Source organism: Rhopilema esculentum, chromosome 20 (assembly GCF_057945365.1).
Source record: "Rhopilema esculentum isolate cy_ngs chromosome 20, ASM5794536v1, whole genome shotgun sequence".
NCBI classification, from domain to species: Eukaryota; Metazoa; Cnidaria; class Scyphozoa; order Rhizostomeae; family Rhizostomatidae; genus Rhopilema; species Rhopilema esculentum.
Window position 1 is genome coordinate 13,117,474 of NC_142834.1, and position 14,127 is coordinate 13,131,600.

General features: G+C 36.9%; 1 protein-coding gene across 7 annotated transcripts in view; it reads left to right on the forward strand.

Moving 5' to 3' along the window:
- LOC135687089 (major facilitator superfamily domain-containing protein 12) overlaps positions 1-14,127 on the forward strand; it is a 19,838-nt gene continuing 5,711 nt past the window's right edge. For 6 of the 7 annotated variants that reach the window (XR_016144965.1, XR_016144963.1, XR_016144964.1 and 3 more), the window contains exons 1-4: positions 1-1,284; positions 11,885-11,996; positions 12,509-12,682; positions 13,990-14,082. Coding sequence is in view for 2 of the 7 variants with exons in the window: in XM_089114262.1 (XP_088970388.1) it covers positions 662-1,284; positions 11,885-11,996; positions 12,509-12,682; positions 13,990-14,082 (1,002 nt within the window). In the remaining 5 variants the exon portion in view is untranslated. Of the gene's footprint in view, positions 1,285-9,415; positions 10,208-11,884; positions 11,997-12,508; positions 12,683-13,989; positions 14,083-14,127 lie in introns of those variants that run through there. The other variant, XM_065203544.2, reaches the window with a different exon arrangement.

A 14,127-nucleotide genomic window follows, 5' to 3' on the forward strand; every position in this document is an offset into this window, starting at 1 on the left:
TGGCTTTTGGAAAAGCTTTACATCGTTAAAGAATCTTTTTGAAGTAAAAAATATTTTGCTTTGTTCCCGAGTCTGGACAATTCTTCTGCCTGGTTTTCTTATAGGCCCTTTTCGTGATTACTCAAGGATGTCTTGTTGACAAAAAAGTTGCTGCTCATGCTGCGAGGCATTCTTTTTACTGGTGGTGCTGCTTCGGTTGCACAAGACCATTTATTTGTCTGTGTGTTAATCCAAAAAAGAAAGGTTTGCTCTCTTAAACAGCCCCCGGGTAAAATTGTTATGTTAAAACCGGACCCTTAGTAATTAGTTGTTTAATGTATTGTGTTAGTAGCACTCCCGTAATAATGCAAGGAAGGATGTAAACAAAAGCAACACTTCAGCGGCCGCTATACAGTTTCAGGACAGATTTATTTCAACACGGCGATTTCAATCTGAGATCCAATTTTGACAAAGTTCTTTAGATATACCAACATGCGATATCGATGACGTCAACTGGGAACAACGAAATAGCTCACATTTAGCTGTTTTTGTATAATTTGTTTGGCTGGTCGAATAATCGGTCGCAAACGACTCCAAGCATCTGGCAAACCCTACGGTAGCGGCCTTAGAGTTGATCAAATACGAGAGGAAATTGCGCAACCTGAAATAACGTCTTGGCGAAATGTCGCAGCTACGCCAGAGAAGCTACGCAGATTTTGTTCAGTTATCACTTTTACAGTCGACCCAGTTGCTCAGCGTCGATGTGGCTGTTGATGGGGAAGTTTCATACTCGAAATTCAAACCAGAAGAGAACGGTTCTGTCGTTTGCCATCTTGAAAAGAAGCCCGGTCGATTATCTCACGTAGCCCGGTTAAGTTATGGTGTCGGACATGTGATGAATGATTTGTGTGCCTCAATGTGGTTCACGCATCTCCTCATATATTATCAGAAGGTAGTCCAGTTGAGCTCGGTTGGTGCAGGAACTTTGCTTCTTATTGGTCAAATCGTTGATGGACTGGCAACGCCCCTTGTTGGAATCGAGTCTGACAGAAGCACTTTTACCAAATATGGCAAACGGAAAGTGTGGCACATCGGAGGGAGCATTGCAGTTGCTCTTACCTTCCCATTTATTTTCAATCTTTGCATAGGATGTGAAGATTCGGATCATTGGGCCCTCTTCATTTACTACGTACCGTTCATCGTTGTTTTCCAGATTGGATGGGCAGCCGTGCAGATATCGCATCTATCGTTGATCCCAGATCTGTCTTACTCCTGCGACGAAAAAGTTATCCTAAACGCCTTGAGGTAAAGTCAACGTTCATTCCAAATCTTAGTTTAAGAAATAGTAATTCTTCAATATTTTAAATAATACATGACACGCCTGTATACATTGTGTTGTAGAGAGAGAACGAAATAGGGGGGGGGGCATGATACCTCTGTATACATAGTATTGTAGAGAGAACGAAATCTGTATACAGGTCATGCATCTCCTTTTCTGTTTTGCATGATTTTAGTTGTGACATCGTGGTGTCCTTTCCCTATTGTTTTAAAAATTTCATATTTAAACTCGGACTCCCACTTAATTTGGATGATCAAGTCAAGAACCGTCTTTCCGGGTATCATTTTCAGCAATTTATTCTAAGGCCGGGTATCTGTTCAAAGGATATAATCTAAAGCCGGTTGCCTGATTTTCTTTTTTTTTCCATTCAAAAATAACAGCAAAGAGGCTGCCCGCCCATTGTTTTTGTGGTGTTCTGGCAACCATGGCAACTGGCACCAAAGCTTTTGTTTTCCGTTGTTCTTTTTTCCAGAAATTCTAAAACCGGGTGTCATTTTTAGCTTTTTTTTCTAAAGCCGGTTCACCAAAACAATCTTAGGAGTGAACACCCCCGTCGTTTTGATATCCAAGCACTTTTTGTGCTGAACGAATTTTGTGTTGGACTTAACGAATTATCAAGCCAATGTGTTGCACAATGGAGCAAATGAAAAATGTAGATTCTGTGAAGAAAAGGTAGAAACAATTGACCACCTTGTCTCAGGTTGTTCTGTACTGACGCCAAATGAATATAAAAATTGCCACGACAGGATTGGTCAATACCTCCACTGTACAATTCTGAACCACTTCTCCTTAGAAACCAAGAGTAACTGGTACGAGCACCATCCAAAACAAGTTACTGAAGGGAAAAATGTCACCATTCTCTGGGACTTTTCAGTCAAAACTGACTGCACTATACAGGCAAACCGTCCAGACATTATTGTCCAAGATAAGACCAAAAACACCTGACTACTCATAGATATGAGTGTGCCGTCAGATAAGAATGTTTCTGCAAAAGTGTTTGAAAAACTCTCCAAATATAAAGACCTGGAGATTGAAATTGGAAAGATGTGGCACCTCAAAACAAAGACCATTCCAGTAGTAGTAGGTGCCCTAGGACTGATAAAGAAAGGAACTGCTAATTATGTAAAGCAAATATCCAGGTGATCCACCCCTTAACGAGGTCCAAAAAATATAGTCCTGAACAGCACTGCACACATACTGAGAAGAACGCTTTCTTTTTGAACAATCCTTTTGAAGATATACTTTTTTATGATAATGACTTTATTTTTATACACACAATTTTTACTCTTAAATTACTCCAATTTCACTCACCCTAGGTCACTAGTAGTGACTCGGTGTTTGATCTAAAAATAGCAAATCACAAGAAATTGACAATAATAATAATGGAAACTTTTCATTTTCAATTCAATTAAAACTACAATTACAAATCTCACTATTACAAGGTAATTTACAATTGGCTAGCCTGGTTTTACAAGAAAAAACTATAACAATCGTAAGGTAAAAGGAAAAACTGAGAAAAATAAAATAAAACAACTAAAGTTAAAAAGGATGTAATTCCGGATTTGTCCATGGCTTATTTTTGCAACAAAATATGTAGTACGTAGTACGGATGGCAATGTTGGAAAGTTTAGAAATGAGATACTGTTAATAATAATAATAATTATAGATAAGAAAAATCGACAATTGAAGCAAAATAGAAAGAGAAAGAGAGAAAACACTCAGCCAAGCCATACCTCTATGTTACATAGGTACTTTGCGACTGGCTAGCCTCGGTTCACAAGACTATTAGGCAGGGAATTTTCCTCAACAATCTGAACTTTGACCTAACTTTGAATTTCATTTTACGATAATAGCAATTCGACCATGCTGATTCCAAATCCGAGATGGGCCTTTTGAAATTTCGACCGGAAGTGTGAATTTTTGATGACGTCACAGAGGGACATTTTTTGCCAGTAAAACACTCAAAGCGGGGCAAAAATACACGTAAATTGAGTGAAAATGGTCTCAATCGATAGTTCTCGATGTTATGATTTGAATGGTATATAGTTCTCAAAGTTTTGAAGATGTCAGCAAAAAAATTGATGACGTCATCATTTGGCAAAACAGTACAGTATAGCACGAATAGCGGGTAAGCGAAAGCTGTTGATTACAATATATTCTCAATGTTAACTAATACTTGACCACAATGTATCTATTTAACTAAATCATGGTAGCCAATCAGATCCGTCAGAATCATCATTATCGCTTTCGTCACTTGACGATTACCAAAAAAATATATACTCCAAATCTTCTGTTTCTTCACATATTCCTTGATTGTCAACCTTGAATTCAGGTGCATATCCAGCACGTTTTTGGGAAGGAGAATTACTGTGAAAGCTCGTGAAACCTACAAGGAATAGCTTCTTGCCCTACCAAAATTTTCGACACCACCTATTCAGTCTCACCCTCTCTCCGTTGAAATGACAAACGATACATACAGGAAAGATAGCGTAAAAGTGGCACAAGGCAAATAAGGGGCGAAGAGTCTGCCCGTCCTCACATTCAGGGATATGATCAAAAGATGCTTCAAGGAAATGCCTGGAATGCTTTGTTCAACAACATTGAAAACAAAAAATAATTGATTGAGCTGGCAGCAAATTTTTTTCAATATTCAGAAGGAAGGAAATTAATATCGGTCCCGTTTATCTTAACGTGTGATGAAAATACATTAGCGCTTACGAAAACTACTTCTAACAAACTTTTCAAGTGCGATCATGAAGAAGCTCATACGAGACTTATTGCATGCTTCTCTTCAGGACACAAATGTCGTAATAGTAGAGAAAGGCACTGACGTTTTCATTCTGCTGGTCTATGCTTACAGTAAGCTTCAGCCTTGCAACAAATGGTACATGAAAATATATCATGATAAATACGTGGACATAGGCAAAGTGAACAAATACCTTGGTTCTAAAATATCGTCTTACTTGCCACAATTGCACAGTCTGACAGGTTGTGACACAACTTTCTTTTTCTTTGGGGTTCGGAAGATCAAAGTTTTAAATAAAGTGAAGAAAAAGCCAGAATTACTAGATTTGCTACAATCTATTGGCCAAAGTGAAATTTTATCAGAGAAAGGACTTGAAGAAAGTATGAAATTTGTTCAAACAGTAATGTACTCTGGCAAAGAAACAGAATGATTAGTGGAAACGTGCATACGTCTCTACAAGTCCTTGAAAACCAAAGCGTCACAGGCAATCCCACCCGATCCTGATTCATTGCGGCAAACCTTGCTACGTGTACATTTCCAGGCATATTATTGGCTACAATTCGAAAGCTATACAGTCACTAACATTAGAGTTGAAGATTGTGGCTAGAAGAAGGATCTTCAAAACGGAATTTTGGTGCCAATATGGTTTACTGGTAATTCCTGTTTCCATTTACTAGCTAGTCGTTTAGTAGGTAGCAAAATATACAACCATTGTACTAGAAAATCCGTTTTAGTAGGAAAAAGATTTTGAAAAGTATTTATTGTGCAAAATTCAATGGTGCCATTTCTACTACACTTTCAGGAAGTCAATTGCCTTCGTCAAAGGAATCTGCAATTAAAACAAGAAGCAATTCTCCTTCCCAAAAACGTGCTAGTTGGAGTATATATTTTTTGGATATTCGTCAAGTGACGAAAGCGATAATGATGATTCTGACAGATATGATTAAATAGATACCTTGTGGTCAAGTTAACATTAAGAATATATTGTAATCAACAGCATTCGCTTACCCGCTATGCTTAAGATTGGCGGTAACTTCCAATCGCGTGGCGTTGGCGCGGTTACGGACGGCGAGGTTTCGAATCGTTGTCTTGCAGAGCATCATCGATCGATACTTCGATGAGATCCTCATAACAGATTTGGACAATGAAGAGTTCTTAAAAGACGTCGAGACCCCTTAAATTTGCGTTTTTCGCGTAATTTCTATACTCTCTGAATTCACTCAACTTGTTTTTTTCATGTTTTTAATATCATTCAACAATAACAAGTATATAATTAACGAAAGCCCAATGAGTCCATGGCCACTGAAGATTTTTGTGGGAAATTTAGAATCATTTGCTTCAGTAAAAATAGCAGTGCTATGACGGTATCTCAAAAACATTTTGAAACATTTATCACAGGTCAGCAACAGCTTAAAGAAGTATATTGTAACATTTTTTAAACGTGTGATACAAAACAAAGAGCGGGAGAGGTTTAAGGTTAACCCATAAACTGGTCTAAAGGGCAAGTGTACCAGATGCCTAATAAAATTTCAAAAAGTCTTAAACCTGCTGCGCAGGCACCCTATAGCTTATATAATAGATTATATTAGCAACATTAGCCTTTTTAAAAGAGACAAATTTACATCTATCAATTTTCAGTGAAAAAGTAATTACTATTTTATAGTGCAATAACACTGAAAAATAGGAAAACTTTTAGTACACATCAGTTGAAAAGGAGCCTATTGCCAATAGCCCCCTTCCTAGCGATAGTCTCAGGAGTGCGGGTGAATTTTTTTACTAAATTTTTTAGCAGAGCAAGCTGATTTTTATCACGTGACCCCTATGGGGCGTGTCCATTCAATTTGAGATAGAGGCTAGACATTTTGTCTTTTCTTTCAGGGGCGAATTTCCTATAATTCATTGGGGGCTCTGACAGAATTCTTGTCTTTACCAAGGCTAATTTTATTATCATTCATTGGCAGTTTTAACAGACTTCTTGTCTTTGCTGATGGAAATTTTACACTCGCGGACGTAAAGGCTGCAGTGTGCCCGCGTAGCGCGCGTAACTGGGGCTAGTACTCTACTATTTTGCCAAATGATGACGTCATCAATTTTTTTGCTGACCTCTCCAAAACTCTGAGAACTATATACCATTCAAATCATAACATCGAGAACTATCGATTGAGACCATTTTCACTCAATTTACGTGTATTGTTGCCCCGCTTTGAGTGTTTTACTGGCAAAAAATGTCCCTCTGTGACGTCATCAAACATTCACACTTCCGGTCGAAATTTCAAAGGGCCCATCTCGGATTTGGAATCAGCATGGTCGAATTGCTATTATCGTAAAATGAAATTCAAAGTTAGGTCGAAGTTCAGATTGTTGAGGAAAATTCCCTGCCTATATTACAGTCGTGAAGACAAAGGGAAAACTGAAAAAACATCAAAATTAAAAATGATGTAATTCAGGGTGTGGAGAAAACATCACAGGGAGTAAATATCCACCAATCAACATTTAGCCTTAAAGCTCCAGCCATTCACTTTATTATTCTTAAACACCAATTTATCCAACGGCGCACTGGCAGTTGAGACAATTGACAATATAATGACAAATGTGATTCCTATCGTCTGTGATTCCAAATATGATAGCTATAGGATCTCAAAAAACACATAACAACAGATAACGAAGAAAACCTCTGCACTATTCTCAGCTTTGACAAAGATAATCTCATTTTAAATTGATATGTTTCATAAATTTTTTGCGAACACCCAGAATATCATCCTTGCAACCAAAAATATTATAATATGATTTCATCAACTCGATGACCGCAAAAGTTTTCTTCACGGGCTGGATTCAGGCCCGCGGGCCGTAGGTTGCCCACCCCTTCACTGTACAAACTAACCTGGGTTCGTCCCAGGTAAAGTCAACCCACCTCGGAAGGTGAGTTCGCACTAGGTCGAACCTGGATTAGTTTAGATGAAATAAAATGGGTTAGTTTACAGTGGCAAATCCAGCCTTAAAAATCTGGGGGGGGGGCTAGCCGGGGGCCAGCTTTCAGTCATACTGGCAAACCCCAGCTATTAATATGCCAACTAGTAGAGTGTAAAGCAGTGGCGTGGTGCAGTGTGGGCCCTTAGTGAAAAAGGTCGAGTCAAATTTTAGAGCCTAATCACTCACTCTTTGAGGTTTTCCCGAAAAACCCCGTATAGATAACATAGAACAATATACGACGAAAGATTCTGCCGCCAAATATATTTCTATGCTCTCTAACAACTCCTCTCCTTCCCTAATATTTTGAATGTGAAACTTTATCAAAATATTAAAGAAATCTGTGCTGGTGTGAATAATAAATGTTCGTTTATACTGTCTTCACACTGGCACAGCTAAACAAGCTACATTTATACTAGGTTTTATTTCAACCAATCAAACGCGTACGATTTGTTGGATAGACCAATTAGAAGGCCCCACTCAGTAATCTTATTTTAAGTTGGTTTAACTCGCAAAAGTGAATGGGCATTAGACTTTGATAGGTACAGTCAAAATTTGAATAACTTGACTACTTTTCTGCAACAAATTCCAACATAACTTTAAACTTTCTGTCCTTATGTAGTCTTTATGAATAATAAAGAATATTATACGACCTAGATGAAGAAACGTAATCAATGCAATTTCCGTTAAATTATGCAAAAGTTTGTTCACAATTGCTTAAAAAACGTCATGAATATGATTTTATTTGAAATGTTATCAGAAAAAAAAACTTTCAAGTTCTATATGCCAATTCTTTTATGCCCTCGAGCATTGACATGTGCCAATCGCTCAATGAGTTCAGTCTTATCAATTGATTTGGCTTCTGAATTTTCTATGGACATTATTGCCAAGTTATCGAGTCTTTCTTGAGTTATCTTTGACCTTAAGTACGTCATAATTAATATAAGTTTTGAAAATGATCTCTCAGCTGTGGCAATCTTAACTGGAATTGTTACAAACAGAGTTAGTAATCTGTACACTTCTGGAAAGGATGAACTCACTCTGCTTTCCAGCATCAAATTAACAATTTCCAGAACTGACTCTTTGTCTGCAATATCTTTATTGGACTTGCTCTTGCCTCGAAGGTGTCGCTAATTGGAGAGAATACTGTAACGCCCTTTACTGCATGTACACTCTCTTTTTATAAGAACAATTTTATAAGAACACGAGCCTCAAAACTGGTCAAAAGTTAAGAACAAATTAAGAACAAGCTGAGACTAAGCTTCTGCAAAATGCAATTTTGAACAACGTTTTTTCTCAAAATCGAGGATTTTTAGCGATGTGTGGGTGCTTTTTCGGTGAATATTCAAATTTGTCAGCAAATTAAGGCTGTCTCACTCACTTTATTTGCAAATGAGGCCTGAACACCTCCTTAGAGCGAAAAAGCTAGCAATAGCACTGCTTACACCCTCTTAATTTAAGAACAAATTAAGAACAATCCAGCCTCAGATTTTCGAAAAAATTGAGAACAGTCAGCCTGAACTTAAATTTACTGGTTCTTATAAAAAACATGTGCATTGAAAAACGTCTTCATGCATAAAGTATATATTTAAAAGGCAAATTAAGAGAAAACAAAACTGACATAGAGACAAGCAATGTCTCGATATAAACGGCGTTTCTTGGAAAAAATGGGCGTGGCATTAAACAACAACTTTTGATCTTCCCCCGATATTCAAGATGAGCCTATGGACCTATAATTGAAATTCAGGCCTGAGTCTGACAATTTTGTTAGTGTGATATTAGTGATCACACACTTGGAATTTTTTATTCTAGCCAAGGCCAATCAGAGTGTAACGATTATGATTTTTATTATGGTATTTAATTACCAATTAATTACCATTATAATTATAAATGAGACTCGACTGATGAACTTATATATCAGGTGTATTCTTTTGTCTCTCTGTCGTATCACGCCAAAATTGTTAGTGACGCAATGCTTAAAAATGCTAGATAATGCATTTGTGTGTTTCAGCATTGATTTGCTGGATGTTCCGTGCATTTGACAAGGTTTTATATCAACCTGCCTACCTTATCCAGGTGCCATTAACTTTTGAACAAATTCTTTGAAAACGTCTCTATTAGAAATGGCTGTATTTTTTTCTGCCGACTGATTAAAATTCTTTTTTAAAGCACTGCTCAAAGATTTCCTGAATGGCCGATTCCCAGATTGAAAAGCCTTGCTACCGGTAACTGAAAAAACTGTTAAAAATAAGAGGCACATCTTTTTTGGAGGGCGGGCAGAATGGTGAAAAAAATTATTTGTTTACAACATCCTAAAAAGCTTCTCATGTGATCAGTACGTGACTACGTGGGGTCCCGTGCTAGCGCGGTTTATACGCGGTTTCTTTGTGAAATAGAGGTGAATTACAAATAATTCGCGAGACATAATATGAATTTGAGTAGTTTAGCAGAACTTGCATAATGGCTGCCGGAACCCGTGACGATCGTGTGTAAGAACACGAAGCAAACCTTTGGCCGCAGCAGATCTTGCATGCAGCCAGGAAAAGATGTCAGACTGAAGCCTATCGAGGAGAAAATTACGATTCGTCCTATCACAAATGAGACGTTATCACATCTGCTTTTGTCAGGCCAAGCTGTGTTATTGTTGAGCTGTCAATATTCTTGCTGTTAAACCTTGATCAAGTAAGAGTAGAAAAAGAAACGATGGATGTACGAAGACGCTTGAATCATGCTACATCTTTGAGTTATGGAGTAGGCCATGTATTCAACGATCTATGTGCATCAATGTGGTTCTCGTATTTGCTCATCTACTTCCACAAAGTTGTCATTTTTAACAATTTTGACGCTGGGTTGTTTCTCTTGGTTGGACAGATCGCAGATGGAATTGCTACGCCAATTATAGGGATTGAATCAGACCGAACTTCAAGTGCAAGATACGGTAAACGAAAAATTTGGCATCTAGGCGGAACCATAGCTGTTGCTGCAGCATTTCCATTCATCTTCAATCTGTGTATATATGGATGCCAGAACAGTCCAAGATGGAGTTTATTTTTCTATTATATCCCGTTCATAGTAATTTTCCAGTTTGGCTGGGCATCAACGCAGATATCTCATCTAGCCCTCATACCAGACCTAGCCCGTAGAACAGATGAGAAAGTATTGTTGAATTCACTCAGGTAAAACGATTTCTAGTCAGTGCAATAGTCTTGAATAGTGACAGCTATGTGTGTATAGACTGTTTCAGATTGTATTTTTCAATTTCTGAAAAAGGGTAGCCTTTAAGCAAAGGCCCACCATTTGATACTAAACAAAGTATGCCTGAAAGCCTAATTTACTAGATACAAATGTGCCTGTAATATTAAATATTTTGGTTAACAATATAAAGAGTATTAAATGCAATAAAGACAACATTCTGGAAGTTGAAAGTTAGGAAGAATTTACCTTTTTCAGCCCAGCTGCTATGGCATTTCATTGCTTAACCTTGCAAATAAAGAATTTCTGAAAATTGGAAGGTTTCTCCAGGCATTCATGATCTTTGTAAATGTTTTTAAGGCCAAGTCTTGAGTGACAGGAGAATATTATACCCTCAAAGTTGCATCCCCAATTCCAAATTATGGCTACTTGGATGTCAAAATCCTCTCAAAGGTAGAACTCGATGCACTGAACCAAGTGATTCAATTAATTGAGTTGAAATGGATAGTTATAAACATAAATATAATTATGGAATTAATAATGGCTTTTGAATCTACCACTGGTGATCTTCACCATCACCAGGACTGTTGTTTCATTTCAGGCATAGGCTAACAGGAGGAAATTTTTTCCACAAGCAATCTGCCTGCTTGTAAATACCAGGGGCGTAGCTAGCTGGGGGTGTAGGGGGTTGTAATACTCCCTAATACTTCATGACTTCGTATGTAAATCTTCAGTTTGTCTACAAAATCCTTAATTTGTCGGTATAATCATCTATCCGTAGGTGAAACAGCACCTAAATTCTTCTCCATCTATGTCTTGGTTGGTAAATTTTCTAAAGATGACCCTCCACCCCCTAGTCTGGAGAGTCATGCGACACCACTGGTAAATACTGCACTTTGTTGGAATCAAACACTAGTTTGCCGCATTAATGGCAACCATCATTCCTCTGAGCCAAACAGCTCTACAAAATAAGTGATTTAATGCTGAAACCAACCCTGAAGATCTTCACACTTGCAAAGGCAGTCATATCCCAGACTGCAAATTTTGGGTATGCGCGGGGAATGTGTTCTTTGCTAAATTTTTTGCTCAAATCCCGTCTGTGCATTTTTGCAAATTAGATTAATCTGTGCAGTTGAACACAAGCTTTCGTGTGAATTCCATGCATAGACTTATTGCAAGGCTTAAAAATGAAATCCTGTGCACAGAAAATAATTCCATGTGCCCAAAAACATTCTGCACTCTGAGTCATATCTATATGCATATCAATTATTAAGTTTATATGCCTTATCAAATTTTAAGTTAACCAAGCACCAAAATGTTGGTTAAATGAGTTTTGAAAATGCAAAGTATGTTTTAAAAAAAAATATGTTTGTATCATAAAAGTCTAGCTTTGGATTTAGGATCATAAAGGTAGTAAGGCAAAGCTGTGAGAGTTTTTGATTAACTAAGCTGAAAAGACAACCTTGGAAGATATGGATACACCCTCATTGAGAATGCTAATATTAAAATATTGTATCAAAATATGCTTTGAAAATTGATACTCAAAATGGATTTTATGTAGCTTAGAAGTGCTGTGGTAAAACATATTCAGCCAAATTATTTAGAGGAAAATGACAAAAGAGGAATACCATTTTATAATTCTAGCTTTTCATTATTTCCAGGTATGGATGTACCATCTTTTCAAACATATTTGTTTATGCGGTATTTTGGGTTCTATTTGAAATTAATAGTACACCTGGTACACTTGGCCGTCAAGATGCACCAAAGTTCAGGGTAGGTATCTATATCTTTTTTTAATTAAAGGATTGACTTGCTTAATTAAATGATTTAATTATTTGACAGACTTGTTGTGATGGTAGCAGACCCAAAGAGATCTTTACCAACATATTGTCAAATATATTTGGGTAAACATCAGGCAGTTATGTCTTTCTTTGAGATCAAACGCAAATCGTATGACAGTCAAACTTGTGGTCACACATTTTAACAAATGGTATCAAAATTTCAACATCCTCAGTAAAATAAGTATCTGCTGCTAGCAGAATGGATGACTTCATAGAGGTCTTTTCAGGGTGAAAAGTTTTCATGACATTATTGGTTTAGAAATCCTTAAAAATATCTGGTGCCATTTTTGTAAACAGAAATGAAATTTGCATCAGCATTAACTGAGAGCATAATTGTTTTCAGTTTAAACTGCGTAGATGAAAGTTCAGGTTAACAATTCGGCTATATATCTTGAATGTAGTCATAATGATGATTACTTCTGAAGCACGCTTTTTTGTTTCTAGAATTTGGTGTTTATTGTTGTGTCAGTTGGAATTGCCTTCTCCATAATTTTCCATCTTGGTGTGAAAGAAAGGCCAAAAGACATTGATGAAAAGGAAGAGAGTATGCTTGCTTCTTGCATTAAAATGAAAAAGACATGTTGGAAAGCATGGCTAAAAGAAATACAGTTTTGGCAGGTGTGATAATGAACTCATTGAAAATTTTTACAAAATGTCTGTTTTTTAATGAGAGTGTTTGGTTTTATACACATTATCTGGCTGTTTGGTTTTCTGACAGAGCAACTGTGCAAATAAAAGGAATGTTTTTTTCAAAGGTAAATGTCTACCTGACCTAATGAAGAAGAATGCTGTAAATTTTGGGAAATTTTAGTAAATATTCTTTCCAAAAGACTAGATTCCCAAGTATCCTGGTGTAAGAACATGGATTCAAGTTTTCAATCCTAAAGAGTTCCAGACCTCAGCAAAACATGTTGCCAAATACTTTGCTCATGCTTATAATCCTAGTCGGCTGCTAAAACATTTTACATTTTCGGATACCTCCAGGAAATACATTTTCTACCCAAAACTATCAACTTTATGAAAAGAATGAATAAAAGATTGTCACCTTCTTGAGGAATGGAAAAGTTACAATTTATTGCATACCATAGAAAAGGAAAAAGGGCTCTAGGGACAGGCACTAGTGGTTGGAGCAGTATTTGTCCCTTCCAAAAAGACCAAGCCTCCATGACCTCTCAAGTTTACCCCTGCTATAGGCTTGTTTCTTATTTACCAGGGCTTGAAAAAAGATTTTTCTTCCTGGCAGCAAAATAAAAAAATTCAAGATTTCCTGTGAAGCTTCAACAAAGTTTCCAGCCACTGAAAGTGATATTTTAAGTTGCTTGATTTGTTTTCGACAGCAATCATTTTGTTTATACTGCATTAGATGGTCAAGGAGAACGTGATTGAGCATGCTCATAGTTTATTTTCAAGGTTAAAGTTAATAGATCTGAAAATCAAAAATAACTTGATGATTTAAATTCATATCAGTAATAGCAAACTAGATACTTTTGAAGTATTGATGTTTCATAGACATTTATGTTGATGTTTGAAGAAAACAGCGCTCCGTAGAAAGAGAGTAACATAAATTTGATGTTCATATTAAAATCAAGCGATGGAGATTTCATTCTAAAAATTTCCTGGCAAACAGCAACGATTTCCTGCAATGAATTTGCGCCAAACATTTCCTGGCATTTCCTGCCAGTGCTGCCAGACATTTTCCAGCCCTGCTCATTTCTTCATCAGATCAGAAGTTAAGTTTTCTCGTTTGAGTTCCTCATCTGCTGAAATTAGCACATTCATGGTGAAATGTTTTCTCATTAGAGTTCCGCATCTGCTGAAATTAGCACATTCATGTGGTAGCAAAAAGTTTAGCATATATGACACCTGCTTTGTGAAAAGTTTGAATCCTTCAAAACAATCAATGATTACTGTTTGTCCTTTTTTAGATTGGGATGATCTACATGATGACAAGACTAATTGTGAACCTGACACAAGTTTATATTCCTCTTTATGTTACAGATTCATTGTTTTTAGACAAGGTTTGTAAAAAGTTAGATAATTTAAAAATTGTTGACCCACATTCA